Raw genomic sequence first — 25,544 nt, forward strand, 5'->3', positions numbered from 1 at the left:
TGATTGTTGTGCCACTGTCTAGTCTACGTCTGTTTCCAAGAGCTCTCTCACTATCTGCAGTCCAAGTTATGCCAAAAGAAAGAAAAAGAAAGGTTCTACTTTAATAGAAATCTAGTGTAGAACTTACTTTGATAGCCTGTTGCTAGCTAGCTGTAGAGATGTATTTGTTTATATATCTACCTATATAGCTACTGAGTACTGTGCTATTTTACCTCATACCAACACCCACATAACCAGGAGACTCCTGCTGCTGTAGGAGGAGGCTCTGGCTCCACCATTGAGGAGGTACGTCACTGACACACACACCTCACACATTGTTGTCCACGTAGTCTCATGAATCAGCCGCACTAGGAATGTCCGTCTGAGCACCACTTTAGTCTAGAGGTTATTGCACAATGGAATTTTAATTGTCATTACGTCAGTGTCAAAACCAATTAGTTCCAATGCATGCAAAAGGTCAACCGCGAACGCTTGACTTAGCAGCTATGAATTTTTGTTTGGCTTGCTCCAAGAACGTTGCTAAAAGATCAAGAAAAAAGTTGCACAGCACTAGTGCAGTCAACATAGCTCCTTGACTGGCTAACAGTAACGCTGCGCTGACTAGCGCTATAATATAAATGCGTCCTGCTGCATACGCTTCTTTTCATTCTTTATTTCCTTTAATTTTGTAAATCCTTGATCTGATTAGTCAGGTCGGAATTCTGACCTGGCCAAAAAAGTTTGTACTAAAGTGCTCAGACGGATATTCCTAGTGCGGCTGATTCATGAGACTAGTGTCCACGTACGTACGTATATATCCCCAGGCACTTCCTGTGAAGAAAATCAAAAGAACAGAAGCTACTGATGGAGAGGCTGTGAGCAAAGGGAAGGGCAAGGAAAACAAGACGAACTGGGATGGTATCGAATTGGGACAAACTAAAGACTGGAGGTATACATTCCAACTGTGCTATCAATTGATACTGGTCACATGTACTCAGACCATGGACCAGCTCATGGAATGTGAATGGAATCAGAGCGTGGATAAAGGTATCGTTTCCTCCGTCCTCAATAATTACAACTATTAACCAACCGCATTTTATACACTGTGTACAGAATGGTGGTCTGGAGTACATTGCACGAGAATACCCAGACATATTCTGTGTACAAGAAACCAAGTGTATTGAGAAAGAGCTTCCTATGGTAGGGCAGCCACTGTACACACACACTCACCCCCCACACACACACACTCACCCCCCCACACACACACACTCTCACACAACCCCCCCCCACACACACACACACAGAACCAGCTCGGTATTCCTGGCTACCACGTCTACTGGCACTCCGCAGAGAAGAGGCTACAGCGGTGTGGGGTGAGGCATATTCACCAACTGTTGTGTGGTTAGTTACAAGTATTGTGCAGGCTGTACTCAAAGAGAAGCCAATTTCAGTGACCAATGGTTTGGGAATTGAGAAGTTTGATTGTGAGGGTAGGATCATCACTGCTGAATATGAGCACTTCTATTTCCTTACATCTTGTAAGTTGGTTCTGATTTTATTTAGATTCCTATTGTCACTGTTATGTTGTGCCCTGTGTATATAGATGTGCCCAATGCTGGTGATGGCCTCAAGAGGCTCTCGTACAAGCAAGACTGGGATAGGGACCTCAGAGAGTACATGAAGAAACTAGATCTCAGTCCTTCTCTGTGGGGACCTCAATGTGGCCCATAAAGAGATAGGTACCTTCAGAGTTTGCCTTGACTTTGTGTACATGCATGTATGTATCTACGTATAGATTTAAAGAACCCCAAGACAAACACAAAGACAGCTGGTTTCACGCCTGAGGAGAGACAGGACTTCACAGAGCTACTGGAGGAGGGTTTCGTGGACACCTTCCGTCACCTGTATCCCGACCTCTCTGGAGCGTACACTTACTAGTCATACCGGCTCAACGCCAGAGCCAAGAACACTGGCTGGTGAGTGCTCCTGCATTACTCTAGCAATAGAGTGTATCTGTGTTATCATGTCCACGATCCTGCTACTAATACCCAACACATGCACACACTGTCTTAGTTATCCACCCCCCCACCACCCACACACACCACACACACTAGATGACGAGGCAAAGAAGGTAGCCTCACAGGCACAAGCCGACGCTCGCTGGATCATAAGAAACACAAAGCCTTGTCCACATTGCAGGTACGTTGGAATAGAGTATAGAACAATAATATTTAGAGTTACTGTACATAATTATACGTTTCATTATTGTCTGATTTCAATATTTCCTTAGAGAGCTCTAATTCAGAAGAACGACGGATGCAATCACATGACTTGTAAACAGGTACGGGCTTAACATAATTATTAGACTGGGAACGGCTGCATCTAGTTCATCTTTTGTTGCCTCTATTCTCGCCATGATTTCTGCTGGGTGTGTCTTGATTCCTGGAGTCTACATAACCACAGAACTGGGGGATACTTTACGTAAGTCGTACATTGCCAATTTACATTCAAAAACGCTCTTACAACTGATTGTCATCTATAGCTAGCTATGTGTACTAGCTTTGCTGTTCTCATAACTTTTCAGTTCATATTTCACACAAATGTCACAAATGATATGGGCAACAGATATCAATCTTGTCTATTGACCTAGCTCCCTCCTTTTCCTTCGTAGTGTGAATCGGTACCGTTGCAGTTTAATTTATTCAACAAATACTTTTTTAGAGGCCATTCCATGAAATTCAGTTGTCTATTGACCTCCCTCCCCTTTGTAGCTGTAACTGGTTCACTGCTAAGGAGAAGATCAACACGACAGTGGAGAGGTCCAGAGGAGACATGGAGGCTGCCTATGTTAAGAAAGCTACAGAGGACCTTCAGTCGCACACTAAGAGATTCCAGCATTATTATGACAGATACAACAATCATCTACACAGTCTGGATGTAAGTGGTGGAGCGTGAAAAATCTCTAGACAATTCTAGCAAGTTTAGTTTTGATTTTGCTAGCTAGTTTTAAGTGCCCATAACTTGACTTTGGAAGGTCCAATTTCATATAGGATGCGTTCTGTAGCTCTAAGGGAGGTCTATTTATCAAAATGGGTGTGTTTAAATCATGTAGGCCAATTTTTTTTCTCCTTGTCAGATTAAAATGAAGTTGCTTCAAGAGTCGACTGGTAAGATGAGAGAACTGGAAAGACTCGGACTGGCTCTCGACAAGAAAGGTACGATGTTTGTGCATGTATTATAATAACTGCTTAGTAATATTGAAATATGACCTTAATTTGGAAGTTCGTACTGTACATATAACACTACATACTTTTTTTATAGTGGCTCGGGTCAAAGGTCAATCTGATGCCACCATTGGGGTGAACTCTCCTCTCACTCCACAAAAGAAATCAGTGTTTTCACAACTGGAGAAGCGAAAAACTTTCTCGACGATATTTTCCGAATTCTGCTGAGAGCGAGGAGAATCCTGTCAGCCTCGTATTGCATTGGATACTTCATCCCTGATACAGATGAGGAGGCCCTGGGGGCACATGAAGTATTGCAGGTGAGGGCAGGTGGCTCATCGTGACAGCAGATTGTGGTGTATGGAGAAATAGTGAAGTATTTCTTTAAACGATCACAACTTAAATGTTTATCTACTTGCGTGAAGTATTCCATTTTGGTAGAATTTACTACGTGTACCATTGCATTGTCGAGTGTAGCAGCGTTGTCTAACAGCCTACTGTAATAGCTAATTTGGTGTGTCACTTTCCAACACACACTCACACACACACACGCACACCCACACACACACCCACTCACACTCACACACCCACTCACACACCCCACACCCCTCAGGGCAAACTAGAGGAAGCAGTGGAGGTTGTCTCGGAGATGGTCAATAGACAATACCTCCAAACACCACGCTCTAAAATGAACGAAGCCGCTAGAAACGTCGACTACCTTTGCAGCGAATATCTCACCGAAATGTTCGTGGTTGCGACAATCGCCGATCTGGCAGTAAAAGAAGCGGAAAAGCCTCCACCTCCGCGTGCCACCCCGCCCACTCCACAGGAGGACAGCCCGCCCCCTCGTATGGGGGTGATTCCCCTCGGCTTTGGACCAGCCGTTCCCGACCAACCGGATGGAGAGAGGCGCTTCCGTTTGATTGGTCTATTGAATCCCGATGGAACATTGCATATTTTACGAGTACCGGAAGAGGAGTTTCAATATCTTAGGGCCCCAGCAGACTAATTAGCGTTATGTGAATGTACTTGTGAACTACATGTATATAATAATTATGAGTATTCTGTTCAAGAATTTAGCTGTGTGTGTGTATGTATAAACATGTTATTTTTCATGTTGTTTGCACAGTCGTCATTAATATTTTGTTATTAATTAAAATGCACCTCTGCCCCGAAGCAGCCATTGTGATCAAACTCTGCAGATCCACCCCCTTTCTATGGTTCGTAACACGCCGACCGTTTCATATTTTAAAGACAGAATAATCACTATTATTATGATAATAATTATGCTAGACTAGCCAATTAGCGTTAATTGCAATGGTATCTCATACCCCCCCCCCCCCATCTCAAATATATACCCGAAGCATTTGAACACTAAAAGCTAGCTGCAAACAAAGCACTGCATGTCAGTCGTCACTAGCCTGTTTTACCATAATATTATAGTTAGAGAACAGGCATTTTTAGATGTCTGATAATACCCCCTGCATGCATGTACATGTACCCTATGATTTATTCATGAACATGCATGCAGTCACATGTGTAATGGAATTCCCCTTACACACAATAGAGGGTGTGTCTGGCATGTCTGTGGTGAGGGTATTCATATCATTCCAAGAATACCAGCTAGTCAGTGAACCAATTCTCTGCAGTCTACACACATCTCTGAGTTCCTAGCAGAAACTATAATATGGGACAGTTCCTGTCTGCTGAGTAAGTGATGGTCTTACAGCCTAACATTTTTATTGCTTTTAAATAGGAAACAGGCCAAGGAGTTACAGTTTGCTGCTTGGACTGGTGATGTCAGGAAAGTGAAGTCCCTGCTGGAACGTGGGGCCAACCCCAACCCCCCCATCTACTATCCATTACGCATTGCTTGTAAATATGGTAACCTGGAGATAGTGAAGGTACTTGTTGAGGCTGGAGCAGACACTGGGAGATGGGATGATCGGGGCAGTTCTCCAGTTCATTCTGCAGTCAAGTATTGTCATAAGGAGGTGTTGGTTTACTTGATCAGGGATTGCAAGTGCAGCGCTGGTGAGTAGTTTTCCATTCACTAGCAGTTGCTACATAACTCCCCCGGCCAACCCTATATATAGCAATTTTTCACATTGCAAATATTTTTGTGGGACTTTAATATCAGTTTAATTTGTAACGAATACGGAATACACGCATGGCTTGGGCTTCTTAATTTTGAATGAGTTGGTTATGTACACGAACTATGCGTTCGAGGCCTTGAGGGCCTGGCTTAGGGATGGACATTTAGTTCCTTACAAATGCACCAGTCCTGTAATATTTAAATATTAGTGATACCAACATTCACTTGTGTATAGATACCAGGGACAAGAACAACAATACTCCACTCCACTATGCATGCTATTGGGGTCACCTAGATGTGGTGCAGTACTTGGTGGAGGAGGCCCACTGTGACATCAGTGAGTGTATCATAATTTTGTCTGTCCCTGTGTACACATTTGTTGTTATGAACACTTTCAGATGTACGTAACAACAACAACCAGACTGTACTTCATGCAGCCTGCCGTCCCTACCTACCTATAATTGGTGAGTCGAAGTAATTAGAGATTATAGTAACTACATAGCCCTAAAAGTACTTGTTTGTAACAAACCAGAAATAAAAGTATATGCATGTAATAGATATAGCATGGGAGACCGAGTGTTTTATGGAATATACAGGTACAAGCATAAGGGTGAAGCTCCGAGGGCGAGTTGCTTGCATATTTCAATAAAACACGAGGATTCTCATGTTATAATATTATGCAGGACGACCCCTTACCAAAACGTGTAATAAGAACACGGAAGGAACTGTATGACTTTTATTACATCCTTGTAACCTATATAAAATTATAAGATCCTTACAATACAGTGCATGTATTATTATAACCAACTGCATTCCCGTTCTATATTATTGCAATCCCAACTTTAGATTTATTTTGGTCTAAAGGAGGTTCCGATCAGCTTGCAGTGGTGAAGTACTTGGTTGAGAAGGCTAACTGTGACATCAGTGAGTTTATTTAAATGTAATGTGTATACAATCTCTTGATCATTAACATGCACATGCAGATGCAACTAATGATCAAGGCAGGACACCCCTTGACCTAGCTACATGTAAAGATAATGATTACAAGGACGTTGTTGACTACCTCAAGACTCGACAAGAATCATCTAGACAACCAGGCAAGTTATGAAAACATTTCACCGGCATCCTAAATAATTGACATAGCTATACATTATAAAGAAATTAGTGATGTGCATAATGTTATGTTTACACGACTCAACAACTGTTACTCATGGCAACCAGGCACGACGTTATGAACATATTTAACCGAAATTGTTATCACGAGGAATTCCTAGTAAATTGTTATCTAAGTACATTTTCCTCAATGAAGTAAAAAATGTCATGCCAGCAAAGGCTTCGCCATGCATACAGTAATTATAACTATACTTTACCATAGCTATATATAATTTTATAGTCAGTCACATTTACTTCCTTGTACATTCATGCAGGAAAAGATGGTGTTGGGAGTCAAACAGCTGTTCCACTCACACAAGACGAGGCTGATGCTCTGCAGAAGCTTCTCGAGGGAGCACAAGTCACCATTGGTCATCCCATTGTTGCTGGCACAACCACTCTGGAGGATGTTCAGCAGCTGCTTACTCAGAGAGGACTGGAGATTATGGCCGGCAACCTCAGGACAAGACTCAGACAAAGTAAAATTTAGATATAAACACGATTTAGCACTTTTTTAACAGTCATAAAAACGCAGCCTCTAACTCTGCTTTGCCATCCCAGTGCAGTATTAAAATACGCGATTTTGGCTAACTATAGGTGTTCTGTCACATGATCTCTATAGCCTCATGTACAGCCTGTCATTTGTACAGCGTGACCAGTTTTTTACCTGGCTACATTTGATTCTGTTCATAAAAGTAACTTAAAGCACTTTACTGAATTAAGTAGCATGCATCTCTTGACTCCTTTTTTCAATAATTCATGAACAAATAATTTTTCATATGATCAAAGTAACTTAATCTCTACTAATCTCCATAATTATAGTTATGACTGAGCAACAAAGAAACCTCGAGATACTCAACAATCTAATGACAGATGAAGACACTATCGATATTAGCTACCCAAGGCTATTTCTTGTTGGGCCGCCATCTGTTGGCAAGACGACCACACTCAATCGACTGCTGGGGGAGTTTGAGAACATTGACTCTGCTGGAGACAAAGCCAAGCTTAGAAGCACACTGCTTGCTAACTGCAAACAAATACTTGCCTTCGTTAATGAAAACACAGCAAAATGGTTGTCATCCAAAGATGTTGACGAAGAAACAAAGCTCTTGTTTGGCTACTTGCGTGAGTCTGAAACCACTCCTAACAAAAAGATAAGCATCGCAACCTCACCTGATTCTCCTGTATTAATACGCATGCTAAGAACTCTGTTTAAATATACTTCACAATTATTTTCTGAAGAAAGCAGATCACCACTACACCAAGCCACAGCTGCTCAGCGTACAACAATGAGTCATCAAAGAAGCAAACTATTACCGATAAAATCAGAATTACAACAGCTAATAAAAAATGCGGATTATTCCAAAATGGCCGATTTCCTTGGCGATATTTTACTGAACATACACGATATCGGAGGTCAGCCAGGCTTCTTGGAAATGCTACCAGCCCTGAGCACTGGTCCGGCCATGTATCTAGTGTTCTTAGATCTCAGTAAGGAACTTGACAAGCTGTACAAAATACCTTTCAGTCGAGATGGTATGGAAATTATTCCCTTCAATTCTGTTCACACTACAGAAGCCACAATCTCTCAAATCCTCACCTCTATTGCCAGTGTCCATTGCATCTCAAGAGATCCCACTCCTCTTATTGATATTGGCAGAGCTAGTGATGCTCTTAACGATAGAATTAAAACATTTAAACAAGTTAAACCGGTAGCAGCCTTGATAGGCACACACAAAGACAAGCTGACTGACCCCGAGAGACAAATCATCGAGAAAAATGAGGCACTTAAAAAAATTATCAAAAAATTCCCTGAAATTATTATTTCTCCAGGATCACAAGAGCAGAATATTGAGCACAGCGAACCTCTAGACGGAGCCCGTACACAATTAGATTCAAAATCTTGTTTCTTCTCAGTTGATAACCTCAATGGAACTGAAGTGTCTGACATCGGCCCCGTTCGTAATTTCTTAAGTCGAATAATTTTGTCTCGTTTCAAAAATGCTTCTCTTCCAATTCGACCGAAATGGCTTATCTTTGGGTTGCTTCTTCGAAAACAATTTCAAATAGCTACAATTGAAGAATGCTTTGAATTAGGAGAAATGCTAGAAATGCAGAAAGAAGAAGTAAAAGTGTGTCTCTGGTATCTTCACAACTGTGTTGGTACGATCCTCCATTACACCAACGTACCTGGTGATGACGTACCTGATGTTGACAGTTGGCTCAAAGGTCATGTGATCTGCACTCTTCAAGCTATCTTTGATAGCATCAGCCAGTTTATTCTCCTTTCTATGCGAACGCTTCACTCAGGAGGTCCAGTTACCGACTATGAGCAAGCCGAGTTGGTTAAGAAGGGACAGTTCTCGATCAAATCCATTGAGATGTGTTGCAGAAACGTGGAAATTTCTGAACTCATTCCCGCAAAGCATCTCATTAAGTTATTGGAGCACGTCAAACTTCTGTCCCCGATATCTCATAAGGATAAATCATCAGCGGAAGTTGTTCGCACTACCTACTTAATGCCAGCTGTTTTGGAGTGTGCTTCACGAGAGGAGCTGGTGAACCCACCTCCACCAGACACCAACAACCCAGAACCACTCCACATCACGTTCAGCTTTGGTTACGTACCAACAGGAGTCTTCTGTGGGCTCATCACTCGACTAGTTTCCCAAGGCCGCCATGGAATACTCGGATTGACGTGGAAGTTGGTGGAAGATGGTGTCAAGAGAAACTGCGTCTCTTTTCTGATTGCGAAATCAAATAAGATAACGTTAATATCGCATGAAAGAAGTTACGAAATACGAGTTACTCGAAATCACGCCCGTCTCTCCCTGCACGACCTTTGCACCTATGTTCTCTCGGTAGTTCTCTACACTCTCACGAGCATGTACAAGCAGCTAGTCCCACAAGTGGCGTTCCAGTGCCCATGTCCTGGTCACAGCTCAAGCAGGGATAGAAATTCCTTGTGTATTCTGACAGAAGATGTATGGATTCAGTTTCTGTGTGGCAGTAATCCCGTTACCTTGAGGAAGGAGCAGACAGTTTGGCTTGGAAAGGTGTGTGTACAGTTAGCGTACGTAGAATTATGTTCATGTGTTCTTGCGGTGCTATTTGTAGTGTGTCAATCTTATAATTAGTCACGATAATGTTTCCATTCATTCTACAGACCAAGAAGGTTGGTGAGGAAGCTGAACTAGAGGTGCTAAAGTTTTCTAAGGATAGTTTCTCCTTTCACTGGATCAAAGAGGGTCAGATCAAGACAACTGACGATCGGCCCAACACTCTGAGTTTCCCGAGTGTGAAAGAGGAGGACTTTGGTCACTACCAGTGTGAGGTGAAGGATGCAGCTGCTGGGAAAGTGCTCCTCACTCTCTACACAGCTCTCTACAAAGAGGAGCCAAGTCAGTTATCATTGCATGTATGCCGCACTTACGTTCCATCTTTTAACGTTTTTTTTTGCTGCAGGCGAATTCTCTACTGAAAAGAATGAAGAGCCAAAAAGCAATGACACTAAATCTATTGTAAAGACGCCATCATCAGGTTTGATTGTTTCTACGAAGTATTCTACAAACACTGTTGTTCACTGATCACTCTTATAGATGAGGGGTCCCTGTCATCAGAAAGTCTCCAATACTCAGCAGCTCCAGTCCAGAGAATAGGAACTCCATTATCATCATCAGCTTGTGGTGACAGTCAAGTCCGTAATAGAAGAGGTATTATGATATGTTATTATGGTTATTCCATTGTTTGTGCCATAATCACTGTTTGCCCCTCTACAGGACCACCTGCTAATCGAGTCACTCTCCAAGAACTAATGTGGCGATACAAACTGACTGACGAGCAGCTCAACAGTGAAATAAGGAACTTCAATTTTTCCTACCTGGCCATATATTTCAATGATGTGGAACTTTATTCGAATGCCATGAGACTAGCTCCTGCTGAACAAGCTGACGTGAATATGCTATACTATAGCAAAGGAACTCAAGTAGCCATGATGAAGTGTTTGAAAATCTGGAAAGAACGCAATTCTTCTCAAGCAACTTACAAAGCTCTATTGGATATTACACTGAGTTTGGGGAAAGGAGACACAGCTGATAAAATCTGTCGGCAATTGACCCAACGTAAGTACATGTGTATCAGTGCCCCTCCCCCTTTTCCTCGCCCCTCTAACAAGCAACTGAGCCGGTAGCTATCCGACTCATGCATGTAACTGAACTCACACCAGAGAACTATTTCATAATGAGTATACATAGGAATGACAGTCACAGTGCAATTGTGTGTGTTTTCAATTATTGCACAAATTATCTCAGCTAGTGCACTGTTGCTATGACAACCTATAGTTTATCAAAATGATCTACATATTGTTTCTATATTATTGTACAGATCGTACACTGGACTGATGAAGTGATTACACGTGCAGTGTGTCGGATTGTACACAAAATACTCTAGAAATTGCATGTTACATAGATTCACCCCTACTTGATGATCGATTTGATCATACGAAGAAGACTATACTGATTGAACAATAAAATTATAGCCATTTTCATAGATAAAATTACATTCATATTTTCTCATGCAAATGTACAGTGGAATTGTTAGATCACAATAACAACTATTCAGTAATAACAACTTTTCTGTTACATAATTGTACATGAATAGATTGTATTATAAAAATAATTATAACATGTACGCCAGAATAACAACTGAAACCAAAAAACAATTATAATATAATTATGAAAGTATATACAATAATAAAACTAGACAACGTTCAGACATTGCATGACAGTATCTAAACTGAGAGCAGGCTACAGCCCACAGAGGACAGCCGATACCACCTGCAGAGAAAGAGAAACACTCAATAAGGTACCACACACTTGGAGGTATGGATATATACACCTCACCTGGTTGTCCAGTGGGGAAGGCCAGGAGTGGAGACACTGGATGGAACAGTTCAGTGGGGAAAATGGCAACTGGTCTCCGATGATTCAACATGACGACACCAATACGCATTATCAACTACGAAACGGCATGACAACAATTAGCAATGGTAGAGAGGGATGTATGTGCTCTCATTATTAACAATGAACTCCCTCCACTCAAGACGGCACTCAGCTTCGTCAACCGTGACTTGACCCTTCTCTAAGGGAATGTTTTGTTAATGGTAGCTAGCTATAGTTACAATAGCACAGACCTTTCACCTGAAGCTCTCTGTCCTTCTGATTGATTCTCCTCTGAAGTCTGGCATGATCTGTAAAATTGTCCTGTCAGATATAATCGATAGTGGTATCCATACATAAGTTTCATCTCACCATCATATTAACGTGCTGCAACTGTTGCTTTATATCTGATACTTTTCTCTTCAGGCTAACCGAGTCAGGAGTCTCAGAGGCGTACCAATACACCAACTAGATACGTGTGTTAAAACTATATTCCAGCATCTAGACCAGTATAATTATAGTAAACTGACTTTGTTAGATAGCTTGGGACTCCATAATCTGAGCAGCTTGGTGAGCAGCACTGTTCCTAAGACAAGACAAGACACAGGAGGTTCCAGTTGATCACAACACTCTCTATGGCAGTAGGAATGAAGGGATATTCTCTAACAGTAGTCTACACTGCACTTACAGGTAGGGTTTTTCCCTATGCAATGTGGCCACCATTGATTGTTGTGCCACTGTCTAGTCTACGTCTGTTTCCAAGAGCTCTCTCACTATCTGCAGTCCAAGTTATGCCAAAAGAAAGAAAAAGAAAGGTTCTACTTTAATAGAAATCTAGTGTAGAACTTACTTTGATAGCCTGTTGCTAGCTAGCTAGCTGTAGAGATGTATTTGTTTATATATCTACCTATATAGCTACTGAGTACTGTGCTATTTTACCTCATACCAACACCCACATAACCAGGAGACTCCTGCTGCTGTAGGAGGAGGCTCTGGCTCCACCATTGAGGAGGTACGTCACTGGCACACACTTCACACATTGTGTCCACGTAGTCTGCTCTTCGCTCCCACCTTGTTCAGGTATTCGCTCGTTTTCTCATGAATCAGCCGCACTAGGAATGTCCGTCTGAGCACCACTTTAGTCTAGAGGTTATTGCACAATAAAGAAGCTACTGATAGAGAGGCTGTGAGCAAAGGGAAGGGCAAGGAAAACAATGGGATGGTATCGAATTGGGACAAACTAAAGACTGGAGGTATATATTCCAACTATGTTATCAACTGATACTGATCACATGTACTCAGACCATGGACCAGCTCATGGAATGTGAATGGAATCAGAACGTGGATAAAGGTATCGTTTCCTCTGTCCTCAATAATTACAATTATTAACCAACCGCATTTTATACACTGTGTACAGAATGGTGGTCTGGAGTACATTGCACGAGAATACCCAGACATATTCTGTGTACAAGAAACCAAGTGTATTGAGAAAGAGCTTCCTATGGTAGGACAGCCACTGTACACACACACTCACCCCCCCCACACACACACACCCCCCCACACACACACACTCACACCCCCCCACACACACACACACACACACTCACCCCCCCACACACACACAACCCCCCCACACACACACACTCTCACATAACCCCCCCCACACACACACACACTCACCCCCCCCCACACACACACACACACAACCCCCCCCACACACACACACACACAGAACCAGCTCGGTATTCCTGGCTACCACGTCTACTGGCACTCCGCAGAGAAGAGGCTACAGCGGTGTGGGGTGAGGCATATTCACCAACTGTTGTGTGGTTAGTTACAAGTATTGTGCAGGCTGTACTCCAAAGAGAAGCCAATTTCAGTGACCAATGGTTTGGGAATTGAGAAGTTTGATTGTGAGGGTAGGATCATCACTGCTGAATATGAGCACTTCTATTTCCTTACATCTTGTAAGTTGGTTCTGATTTATTTAGATTCCTATTGTCACTGTTATGTTGTGCCCTGTGTATATAGATGTGCCCAATGCTGGTGATGGCCTCAAGAGGCTCTCGTACAAGCAAGACTGGGATAGGGACCTCAGAGAGTACATGAAGAAACTAGATCTCAGTCCTTCTCTGTGGGGACCTCAATGTGGCCCATAAAGAGATAGGTACCTTCAGAGTTTGCCTTGACTTTGTGTACATGCATGTATGTATCTACGTGTAGATTTAAAGAACCCCAAGACAAACACAAAGACAGCTGGTTTCACGCCCGAGGAGAGACAGGACTTCACAGAGCTACTGGAGGAGGGTTTCGTGGACACCTTCCGTCACTTGTATCCCGACCTCGCTGGAGCGTACACTTACTAGTCATACCGGTTCAACGCCAAAGCCAAGAACACTGGCTGGTTAGTGCTCCTGCATTACTCTAGAAATAGAGTGTATCTGTGTTATCATGTCCACGATCCTGCTACTAATACCCAACACATGCACACACTGTCTTAGTTATTCACCACCCCCACCACCCACACACACCACACACACTAGATGACGAGGCAAAGAAGGTAGCCTCACAGGCACAAGCAGACGCTCGCTGGATCATAAGAAACACAAAGCCTTGTCCACATTGCAGGTACGTTGGAATAGAGTATAGAACAATAATATTTAGAGTTACTGTACATAATTATACGTTTCATTGTTGTCTGATTTCAATATTTCCTTATAGAGCTCCAATTCAGAAGAACGACGGATGCAATCACATGACTTGTAAACAGGTACGGGCATTATTAGACTGGGAACGGCTGCATCTAGTTCATCTTTTGTTGCCTCTAGTGTCGCCATGATTTCTGCTGGGTGTGTCTTGATCCCTGGAGTCTACATAACCACAGAACTGGGGGATACTTTACGTAAGTCGTACATTGCCAATTTACATTCAAAAACGCTCTTACAACTGATTGTCATCTTTAGCTAGCTATGTGTAGTAGCTTTGCTGTTCTCATAACTTTTTCAGTTCATATTTCACACAAATGTCACAAATGATATGGGCAACAGATATCAATCTTGTCTATTGACCTAGCTCCCTCCTTTTCCTTCGTAGTGTGAATCGGTACCGTTGCAGTTTTAATTTATTCAACAAATACTTTTTTAGAGGCCATTCCATGAAATTCAGTTGTCTATTGACCTCCCTCCCCTTTGTAGCTGTAACCGGTTCACTGCTCAGGAGAAGGCCAACATGACAGTGGAGATGTCCAGAGGAGACATGGAGGCTGCCTATGTTAAGAAAGCTAAGGAGGACCTTCAGTCGCACACTAAGAGATTCCAGCATTATTATGACAGATAAAACAATCATCTACAAAGTCTAGATGTAAGTGGTGGAGCGTGAAAAATCTCTCGACAATTCTAGCAAGTTTAGTTTTGATTTTGATAGCTAGTTTGAGTCCCCATAACTTGACTTTGGAAGGTCCAATTTCATGTAGGATGCGTTCTGTAGCTCTAAGGGAGGTCTATTTATCAAAATGGGGTGTGTTTAAATCATGTAGGCCAATTTTTTTTCTCCTTGTCAGATTGAAATGAAGTTGCTTCAAGAGTCGACTGGTAAGATGAGAGAACTGGAAAGACTCGGACTGGCTCTCGACAAGAAAGGTACGATGTTTGTGCATGTGCATGTATTATAATAGCTGCTTAGTAATATTGAAATATGACCTTAATTTGGAAGTTCGTACTGTACATATAACACTACATATTTTTCTTTATAGTGGCTTGGGTCAAAGGTCAATCTGATGCCACCATTGGGGTGAACTCTCCTCTCACTCCACAAAAGAAAATCAGTGTTTTCACAACTGGAGAAGCGAAAAACTTTTTCGACGATATTTTCCGAATTCCCCTCGGCTTTGGACCAGACGTTCCCGACCAAACGGATGGAGAGAGGCGCTTCCGTTTGATTGGTCTATTGAATCCCGATTATTGAAGGGGCGGGGAAATTACAAAGCCACTAAACAGCATTTCATCTCATTTCCATGTTTTGTACTGAAAATCATCATTAAATACGGAAAAATAAGCTGATTAATACTGAAGAGAAAAGTCTCTACTTGGAGGCTCTGATGTACATGTATATACCCTATGATTTATTCATGAACATGCATGCAGTCACATGTGTAATGGAATTCCCCTTACACACAATAGAGGGTGTGTCTGGCATGTCTGTGGTGAGGGTATTCATATCATTCCAAGAATACCAGCTAGTGAATATAATCAGTGAACCAATTCTCTGCAGTCTACACACATCTCTGAGTTCCTAGCAGAAACTATAATATGGGACAGGAACAGTCTGCTGAGTAAGTGATTGTCTTACAGCCTAACATTTTTATTGCTTTTAAACAGGGAAAAGGCCGAGGAGTTACAGGTTGCTGCTAGGACTGGTGATGTCAAGAAAGTGAAGTTCCTGCTGGCATGTGGGGCCAATCCTAACCACCACTATCCATTACGCATTGCTTGTTATAATGGTCACCTGGAGACAGTGAAGGCACTTGTTGAGGCTGGAGCAGACACTGGGAGAAGGGATGATTGGGGCATGTCTCCAGTTCATTATGCAGCCTTGATGGGTCATAAGAAGGTGTTGGTTTACTTGATCAGGGATTGCAAGTGCAGCGCTGGTGAGTAGTTTTCCATTCACTAGCAGTTGCTACATAACTCCCCCGGCCAACCCTAGTAGCAATTTTTCACATTGCAAATATTTTTGTGGGACTTTAATATCAGTTTAATTTGTAACGAATACGGAATACATGCATGGCTTGGGCTTCTTAATTTTGAATGAGTTGGTTATGTACACGAACTATGCGTTCGATGCCTTGAGGGCCTGGCTTAGGGATGGACATTTAGTTCCTTACAAATGCACCAGTCCTGTAATATTTAAATATTAGTGATACCAACATTCACTTGTGTATAGATGCCAGGGACAAGTACAACAATACTCCACTCCACGATGCATGCTATCGTGGTCACCTATATGTGGTGCAGTACTTGGTGGAGGAGGCCCACTGTGACATCAGTGAGTGTATCATAATTTTGTCTGTCCCTGTGTACACATTTGTTGTTATGAACACTTTCAGATGTACAGAACAACAGCAACCAGACTGTACTTCATGTAGCCTGCAATCGCCCCCTATCTACAATATTATTTACAAGTAGTGAGTCAAAGTAATTAGAGATTATAGTAACTACATAGCCCTAAAAGTACTTGTTTGTAACAAACCAGAAATAAGAGTATATGCATGTAATAGATATAGCATGGGAGACCGAGTGTTTTATGGAATATACAGGTACAAGCATAAGGGTGAAGTTCCGAGGGCGAGTTGCTTGCATATTTCAATAAAACACAAGGATTCTCATGCTATAATATTATGCAGGACGACCCCTTACCAAAACGTGTAATAAGAACACGGAAGGAACTGTATGACTTTTATTACATCCTTGTAACCTATATAAAATTATAAGATCCTTACAATACAGTGCATGTATTATTATAACCAACTGCATTCCCGTTCAATATTGTAACTTTAGGTAAGAAGCTTGCATTGGTGAAGTACTTGGTTGAGAAGGCTAACTGTGACATCAGTGAGTTTATTTAAATGTAATGTATACAATCTCTTGACCATTAACATGCACATCCAGATGCAACTGATAAGCGAGGCAAGACACCACTTGACTTAGCTAAAGGGAGTGGTTACGAGGGCATTGTTGACTACCTCAAGACTCGACAGGAATCATCTAGACAATCAGGCAAGTTATGAAAAAACATTTCACCGGCATCCTAAATAATTGGCATAGCTATACATTATAAAGAGATTAGTGATGTGCATAATGTTATGTTTACACGACTCAACAACTATTACTCATGGCAACCAGGCACGACGTTATGAACATATTTAACCGAAATTGTTATCACGAGGAATTCCTAGTAAATTGTTATCTGAGTACATTTTCCTCAATGAAGTAAAAAATGTCATGCCAGCAAAGGCTTCGCCATGCATACAGTAATTATAACTATACTTTACCATAGCTATATATAATTTATAGTCAGTCACATTTACTTCCTTGTACATTCATGCAGGAAAAGATGGTGTTGGGAGTCAAACAGCTGTTCCACTCACACAAGACGAGGCTGATGCTCTGCAGAAGCTTCTCGAGGGAGCACAAGTCACCATTGGTCATCCCATTGTTGCTGGCACAACCACTCTGGAGGAAGTTCAGCAGCTGCTTACTCAGAGAGGACTGGAGGATATGGCCACCAACCTCAGGACAAGACTCAGACAAAGTAAGCTTAGATAACCATCCATTATTGCTGTCAGCGCTAGGTTGGGTGGGGCTCATTGCTGATTCAGCGCTTTTTTAACGGGCATAAAGAACAGCTCTAACCTATACTAGTACACCAGCATTGATTTTGGCTAGACTAGTATAGCTAGTGCTGTCACGTGATCGGGTACAGCCTATATCATTTCAGTAAAGCTGGACCTGTTAAACCCCAGTTTTCTACCTGGCTACATTTGAATCCGTGTCTTGAATTGTTGAAAAAGTAAGTTAATCTCTGGCTAGGTATGTTCTAAATCTCTGGTGTATAATTATAGTTATGACTGAGCAACAAAGAAACCTCACGTTACTAATGACAGATGAAAACACTATCAATGTTTGCTACCCACGGCTATTTCTTGTTGGGCCGCTATCTGTTGGCAAGATGACCACACTCAATCGACTGCTGGGGGAGTTTGAGAACATTGACTCTGCTGGAGACAAAGCCAAGCTTAGAAGCACACTGCTGCAAACAAATACTTGCCTTTGTTAATGAAAATACAGCAAAATGGTTGTCATCCAAAGATGTTGACGAAGAAACAAAGCTCTTGTTTGGCTACTTGCGTGAATCTAAGTCTGAAACCACTTCTAACAAAAAGAGAAGCATCGCAACCTCAACCAATTCTCCAGTAATAACTTGATCTAAAAATTCCACAAATTTAATTCCTAATATTAAAAAGTGTATCACATGCATGCAAGCTCCAATGAAAAAAATTGCTTGAATGTGATCCGGCTCATCGAAAGTTTCAATTTCAATGATCCCAAAATGAATATCATGCGTCACAATAGAACAGAACACCAAACACTTTTGCCTTTATGTAAGTGTTTCTATAACCAGCCTAGTTGTAATCAGCTGTGTTTGTACTATAAGGAACAGTTTTTCAGTATTATACTTTCAAGTTGTTTTATTGTATAATTATACGCTTTCTCTTTGCTGGTGTCAAAGTCAGTCGTATCATCATAATTATCGCTCTAACTCTCTAAATACTGCAGGGTCACCATTTAAGATTACGACTCAACCCAACGATATTTGCTGTAAACCTGGGGAGCAAGCTAAACTAACGATATGGACATCACCATCTGCTACTACATATCAGTGGTATTTTAGAAATCAAGCAATATCAAATCCTGACTACAAAGGACAAACATCTGAATGTCTCCTCATATCAAAGTTCCTTCCCAAGCATAAAGGTGGTTACTGGTGTGTTGCTGAAGATGCATCAGGCACACGTACCACCTCTCGTCATGCAACACTCACTGCAGGTAACTTGTTTGCTTTATTACTCACCGTAATTTTGCTAAGCATAATTTTGCAGGGTGAAAATGTTATTAGAGGCGTTTGCTTGCCAAATTAGGGCCATGCAGGGCCTAGGGACTGTTGAGTCAATGAGGTTCCACATACACAGGGCCGTAGATAGCGGGGGGGGCAGGGGGGCAGTTGTCCCCCTGGCATTCTAGGATCTACAAGAACTACTGTTTGTTGTAGCCTGTGGGAGTTGTGTTTAGGTATCATGACTGCGTTTCACCATGATTGATGTCGCAGTGATGTCACTTTGATGTAGATACACAATTATAAATGTAACTGTGACCATTCCTTAGTAAGGCAAAGTCATCAATACTTTTCTACAGCATGGTATGTTTATGGTTTCTATGGTTTTCGTGAAGCATTACAGTAGTGTAGCAGTAATTTGAGGTCAACCATTTTGACTGCACAGGAACACATTGACTCCATGTCTGTTTGCTATAGCCTGGGCCCAACGCTTTCTTTATACATGTATTTCGTGTAATAGACTCTCTTCCTACATGCAGTGTACAGAGGTTTTCAGGTAGGTTGAAGGAATGTTTCTGAAGTTCAGACTGTAAAGTTACTCATGCATACAGTTCATTTAGTCTAGAGAGTAGATTACCACAAATGTGTGAGTAGTTGTACTTAAATGTAAATATCTTTTGATTGAAGTATTTCTAAGAAATGGTGTTGATACCCGTGTGTAGATGAATGACTGAACTACAACATATCCAAAAATGTTTCCATGGAAACATAAGGTGGTGGGTTTGTGGTGATTAATAGAACAACAGCAAATTGTTATAGTGGGTAATCGGTTAGAGTAATAAAACAGTAATTTTGTACAGCTAAGGTCCTAGACTTCATCACATAATTGTTCAATGGTTTAAGTATCCTGGCCATCCCTTTATGGGTGTTACAAATATTCACAGTGTTTATAATTCATGATTTACTGGTTTTCAGGTACACTTTTGGTTAGAGTAATAACTTTTGAAAAATTAATAGCTTAGCTTTCAAATTTCTGTAGTAAGTTTACAGATAAATGGGCGACATTTTGATACCAAGAACATCGTATATGCTTATTCCATTGCTGAGATAACACTGAAAAGCTACATAATTTACTATTTTCTACTGTTTTGATGACACCAGCAGCTGCAAACCACAAACCAATGATGCTTTAATCAACCACAAACGTAATTAAAAGTGGGCGTACAGTTATTGTACGCCCACTTACGTGGTTAATTTGAGTGTCATCGATTTGTGGTTAGCAGCTTGTGATGTCATCAAAACAGTAGAAAATAGTAGAATATGCAGTTTTTCAGTGATATCTCAACAATAGAATAAGCATAGAGGATGTTCTTGGTATCAAAATGTAGCCCGTTTATTTGTAAACTTACCAGAGAACTTTTAAAGCTAAGCTATAAAATTTTCAGAAGATATTACTCTAACCAAAAGTGTACCTAAAAACCGGTAAATCATGAATTATAGACACTGTGAGCATATGTAAGACCCATAAAGGGATGGTCAGGATACCTAAACCATTAAACTATTGTGTGATAAAAGTCTAAGACCTTAGCTGTTTAAAGTTAGTGTTTTATTACTCTAACCGATTACCCACTATAACAATTTGCTGTTGTTCTATTAATCACCACAAACCCACCACCTTATGTTTCCATGGAAATATTTTTGGATATGTTGTAGTTCAGTCATTCATCTACACACGGGTATCAACACCATTTCTTAGAAATGCTCCAATCAAAAGATATTTACATTTAAGTTCAACTACTCACACATTTGTGGTATTCTACTCTCTAGACTAAATGAACTGTAACTGAGTTATAATTACTGTTGTATGTACATACAGCACAGTACAGCAGTACTTTATTAGCATGAATAACTTTACACTCTGAAGCATTCCCTCAACCTACAACAACCTTTTTCACCTCACTTGAAATATACATTTTAAAAACAAAAAAGAAATGTACCACTAATTGACCTCAGGTATGTACATATAGTAATGGTCAGAGCTGGGCATGTTCACAGTTTCATGAATGATTGATTGTGCAAGACCAAGTAATAATGGGGGAACCTGGCCGTACAAAATCCTATCATGAGGATCTGAGGTGGAGAATGGTATATGGCAAAGGCTTGTCAATTGCTGTACCATTAAGGAAGCAGTAGATAGATTGTTTGTTGCTGAAGCTACTGTTTGGAGGGTTGTTGATAGATTTCAACACACTGAAGATGTGTCTGCTAATAAAGCCAGCCCAAGGGAGCACTGTCTAGATGATCTCACGATAAACTGATCGTCATTGAGATGATTTGAAAAGCCGACTACCTGAAATTCAGATTACTGGTAGATCTACAAGTGCTGCCACATTATGCCGTGCACTTAAACGTCTATAGGATTCACTCTAAAGAAGGCTTAGATCTAGGTCTTGCACATCACTCTAAAGAAGGCTTAGATCTAGGTCTTGCACAATCTATCATTCATTAACAATTTGAAACTGTGAACATGCCCAGCTCTGACTATTACTATATGTACATACCTGAGGTCAATTAGTGGTACATTTCTTTTTTGTTTTTAAAATGTGTATTTCAAGTGAGGTGAAAAGGTTGTACAGTAGAACCTCGATTATCTGGACACCTTGATTATCCGGACACCTTGGTTCCAGAAGCAGGCCGGATAAGTGAATATGCTGGATAATCGAATAGATAAACCACGCCTTGATCCACCCACTTTATTGATAAACAGCAGTGCCACATGGTTGTCTGCGCATGTGCATAAGATAAGCAGGCATGTTTCCATGGTAACAGCTGCAACGCGCATGTGCGTTTGAGGGACACGCCCATTTTCTGATCTGATAACAAGAAAACTGCCAAGCCGGATAATCGAGGTTCCGGATAATGGAGGGCCGGATAATCGAGGTTCTACTGTACCTGAAAACCTCTGTACACTACATGTAGTACATCTTAATTTGATTGTTCCATCAATTTCTACTGATTTTTCCAACAGCAAACATGCTACAGGGGATTTTTGAAGTGCAGTCAACCATGACCACTAATTGCATTAGTTGGGGAAAACACACAGTGTGTGGTCGTGGTTGAGTGCACTTTTTAACTTGTGCCAACCAACCTGAAATCAGCAGTTTCAGAACTAACTGTAGATGAATATGCAGCTGTACAGATCTGTGTTGTCTATGTTGTGAAAAAACAGTTGACCTTTTTTTTAGCGACAATTTTGTTATTTTGTCACCCCTGCAAACCTAAGTTATCTACGGCCGTAGATAGCGGGGGGGGGGGGGCAGGGGGGCAGTTGTCCCCCTGGCATTCTAGGATCTACAAGAATTACTGTTTGTTGTAGCCTGTGGGAGTTGTGTTTAGGTATCATGACTGCGTTTCACCATGCATTGATGTCGCAGTGATGTCGCAGTGATGTCACTTTGATGTAGATACACAATTATAAATGTAACTGTGACCATTCCTTAGTAAGGCAAAGTTATCAATACTTCTCTACAGCATGGTATGTTTATGGTTTCTATGGTTTTTGTGAAGCATTACAGTAGTGTAGCAGTAATTTGAGGTCAACCATTTTGACTGCACAGGAACACATTGACTCAATGTCTGTTTGCTATAGCCTGGGCCCAAAGCTTTCTTTTGGAGGTTAAAGTATACATGTATTCCGTGTAATAGACTCTCTTCCTACATGCAGTGTAACTATAACAGTTTCAGTGTAGATGAATATGCAGCTGTACAGATCTGTGTTGTCTAACACCACAATTTTGTTGTGAAAAAACAGTTAACCTTTTTTTTTAGCGACAATTTTCAGCTGTTATTTTACCACCCCTGCAAACCTAAGCTATCTAAGGCCCTGTTACAGCATTAGTGATCAATAAACCCGAGGCACATAGGCGGCCTCGGTTACAGTAGTCTGTCAGTCTGTCTGTGTGTCTGTTGCTCAGTTTGGCTTATCTGGTGATTTAGGCATCACAATTAATTTTGTACATAGGGAACGCATTAAAACTAAGGCTTAAAATTTGGCAGATTTTGCAAAGAAGTCTTTGTTTCGCAGAAAAGGCGTGGTAAACCTAAGAAGCTTTTTATGTACACTACTAAACGCGGCTATCATTCGAAACATAAGCCAATAATTACTGCTTGTTTGTGGAAAAGGGTCGATACAATAGAAAGCTAGAATTGTGTCTGATTTGTCTCTGTTAGCTGACTCTGGGACGGGATCCTATTTCAGGAGCCATACTTCTCTGCATGAGACTCCAAGCTTCTTTGCTGTGATCCTAGTCCACAGTGCATATAAAACTGTTCTCAAATGTTTCAGCGTGCCTCCAGTCTGGTTTAGCTCCTGAGTTGCTGTGCTAGACAGTTTAATAAGTCATACATGATATTCATCACTACATGCACTGCATTAAATATGGTTTCCTTATAATCATGTCACGTCACCAGCTGAGGGTTTGCACTTTAGTGCTCTACAATCAGTAGTAACAAGTCAAAAATAGTTCATAACTGAAGAGCATCACTACCATGAAAGTATAGAAGAGTCTGAGAGCAGCCCTACCTCTCCAAGATATAGCAGCTTGGGGAGGTATTTTAAAGAACATACTTCGATGTTCTCCTTGACCCCATCGAACAGACATGCCCAACTCTCCTCTGCGTACAGAAAACATGAACGCATCAATAATTCAGAATCAAACATGAACAATTTTTATAATCGTATCATAATTTTGTCTCTGTACAACGTTTTGTCTCTCTAGCTAGCTATACCGTGGCTCTCTGATCGAGGGTAAAAGGTCAATTGCGTAGGCAATGTTTGCTAATATATACGCTATTTTTAGTATAGTATAGCTTCATGTTTATACCTCCACCGAGGCGTGGCATCAGCACCCGCAGTGTTTTCATTTAATAGCTATACTGCTTTTCACACAGAGGGAGAGAATATTGAAAAACCAGAACTACAATTCATAGGGAAAATGTTGGAAAAATCTGCAATTGACTTTGGCAACTACGGGATTGAGAAGGAGCACCTACTCAATGGTGAGAGTGATGTGACTTATGAAGAGATGGAGTTTGTAATGAAATTGAATCCAAGTACACAAGTCCTGTCCATCAACCTAAAGCAGGAAATCACATCAAGTAAGCATACCGTATAGCGGGTAATTTTCGTGGGGTAAAAAAATCGTTATTTTCGTGGGCAAGCTGACCTCCACGGAATCCGGAACGTATGCATGCAGTACAGGCAACAAGACTAAACGAATTTTTTACCCCACGAAAATTACCCGCTATAATTATGGTAGTGGAAATATCTGTGGATTGCCAAATTACATGTCCCTCTACAATTCATGTCTCACATGCATAGTATGAATTAGACATGGGAAATACATATAGGGAAAGTGCCTCCCAAGAGAGGAGGACGGGCCTATTGAGCATTTGTTCTGCTGCAGAAAATCATGCAGCACCAATCAGATTGTATAACCCTTTCAGCCCTATATAGTCTCCTTCACTGGCCTCCCCTGAAGAGAAGGACTGCTACTGACTGCTTGTGCATGCGCAAAATTATTGGTCCCGTAAATTTCCTGAATTTATCAGAGAAAATATCCTGAAAAAGTAGTTAAAATCATACACAGAGCTATATAGCTAGCTAGCTAGAGACAAAGCTGTAGGTTCGTTGAACAGCTATTTTCTTTCTGATAGAGTCAATAGCAGTAGTATAGTAGACTTTCATCAAAGTTAGTATAATATGGGTGTGGCCTGTTTCTATAGGCTAGTATCAGCTTTCACTCCGTTCAGACGACGATTGTCATCCACACTGTTGCAGGCTGTGGGTCTTTTGAGCATAGCAGGCTACGGGTAGCTACTGTATAGCGGGTATATTTTGATGAGGGTATAAATGTTCATGGTTTTCGCGGATTAGGAATGAACCGCGAACATTTATAACCACGAATTTAATATTGCATGCATATGCATATGCATGCATGCTGCAAAAAGGCACTATTCCACGAACATTAAATCCACGAAAACCTTTCTAAAGGTATTTCCGCGAATATTCATACCCTCGAAATAATTATAGCTATACGGTATTAGAATGCTATCAGATAGGCTAGAAACCTTCAATCGTATCTATACTTCCTTCAATCCACTTCCGTTCGTTGTGACGTCATTGTTTTACTGAACATATACGATGTTATCCAAAGCCCCCAGATACCGGGGTGAGATTAGCGCATGCGCAAGCAGTCGTTACCAGGCCCACTCTCAGAAGAAGTGCGGCCTGGGATCGAGGCTATTCTAGCCCTTCCACAATGCATTTATTGGCTTCCCAACTATTCCCCTTCTCTACAGCAAGCTGAGCTCTGTGCATGGTTAGTAAAATTGCTGCAACGCTAGAAAAACAGTTAACCTTATTTTAGCAATGGTGATTAGCCCTTTATATATTCCTGTAGCCACTTGTAGTACCCTAGCTACGCTCGGGATACTAAATCAGTGCCCTTGGGCTTCTAAATCCCATAGACAACTCCAAACCAGTGT

General features: G+C 41.3%; 1 protein-coding gene, 2 long non-coding RNA genes and 2 pseudogenes across 20 annotated transcripts in view; 4 read left to right on the forward strand and 1 right to left on the reverse strand.

Moving 5' to 3' along the window:
* Positions 1 to 25,544, forward strand: part of LOC135337431 (uncharacterized) — a 58,839-nt gene that overhangs the window by 13,741 nt on the left and 19,554 nt on the right. For 4 of the 8 annotated variants that reach the window (XM_064533362.1, XM_064533364.1, XM_064533365.1 and 1 more), the window contains exons 2-9: positions 4,960 to 5,237; positions 5,534 to 5,635; positions 5,697 to 5,762; positions 6,145 to 6,222; positions 17,054 to 17,161; positions 17,493 to 17,696; positions 18,722 to 18,991; positions 23,949 to 24,155. In XM_064533362.1, the coding sequence (XP_064389432.1) occupies positions 4,960 to 5,237; positions 5,534 to 5,635; positions 5,697 to 5,762; positions 6,145 to 6,222; positions 17,054 to 17,161; positions 17,493 to 17,696; positions 18,722 to 18,991; positions 23,949 to 24,155 (1,313 nt within the window). Of the gene's footprint in view, positions 1 to 4,804; positions 4,914 to 4,959; positions 5,238 to 5,533; positions 5,636 to 5,696; positions 5,763 to 6,144; positions 6,223 to 6,281; positions 6,396 to 6,725; positions 6,930 to 7,272; positions 9,507 to 9,616; positions 9,852 to 9,915; positions 9,991 to 14,731; positions 14,748 to 14,946; positions 15,026 to 15,138; positions 15,718 to 15,763; positions 16,036 to 16,328; positions 16,431 to 16,491; positions 16,570 to 16,942; positions 16,997 to 17,053; positions 17,162 to 17,492; positions 17,697 to 18,721; positions 18,992 to 23,948; positions 24,156 to 24,185; positions 25,379 to 25,544 lie in introns of those variants that run through there. The other 4 variants (XM_064533366.1, XM_064533368.1, XM_064533363.1 and 1 more) reach the window with 4 other exon arrangements.
* LOC135337151 (DNA repair nuclease APEX1-like) lies at positions 981 to 2,178 on the forward strand (annotated as a pseudogene).
* Positions 3,308 to 4,350, forward strand: LOC135337472 (uncharacterized). Its single transcript, XR_010395140.1, has 2 exons — positions 3,308 to 3,523; positions 3,817 to 4,350. It is a non-coding gene; the product is annotated as an uncharacterized LOC135337472 (long non-coding RNA).
* On the reverse strand, positions 11,043 to 12,065 carry LOC135337466 (uncharacterized). Of its 11 annotated transcripts, none has more exons than XR_010395128.1 (4): positions 11,760 to 12,056; positions 11,642 to 11,711; positions 11,352 to 11,584; positions 11,043 to 11,285 (listed from the first exon to the last, which is right to left on the reverse strand). It is a non-coding gene; the product is annotated as an uncharacterized LOC135337466 (long non-coding RNA). The 11 variants fall into 11 exon arrangements; XR_010395127.1 differs by having other exon boundaries at positions 11,642 to 11,698; positions 11,760 to 12,055; XR_010395122.1 differs by having other exon boundaries at positions 11,352 to 11,589; positions 11,760 to 12,055.
* LOC135337152 (DNA repair nuclease APEX1-like) lies at positions 12,089 to 13,860 on the forward strand (annotated as a pseudogene).

The sequence above is a fragment of the Halichondria panicea genome, chromosome 6, assembly GCF_963675165.1.
Source record: "Halichondria panicea chromosome 6, odHalPani1.1, whole genome shotgun sequence".
NCBI lineage: Eukaryota > Metazoa > Porifera > Demospongiae > Suberitida > Halichondriidae > Halichondria > Halichondria panicea.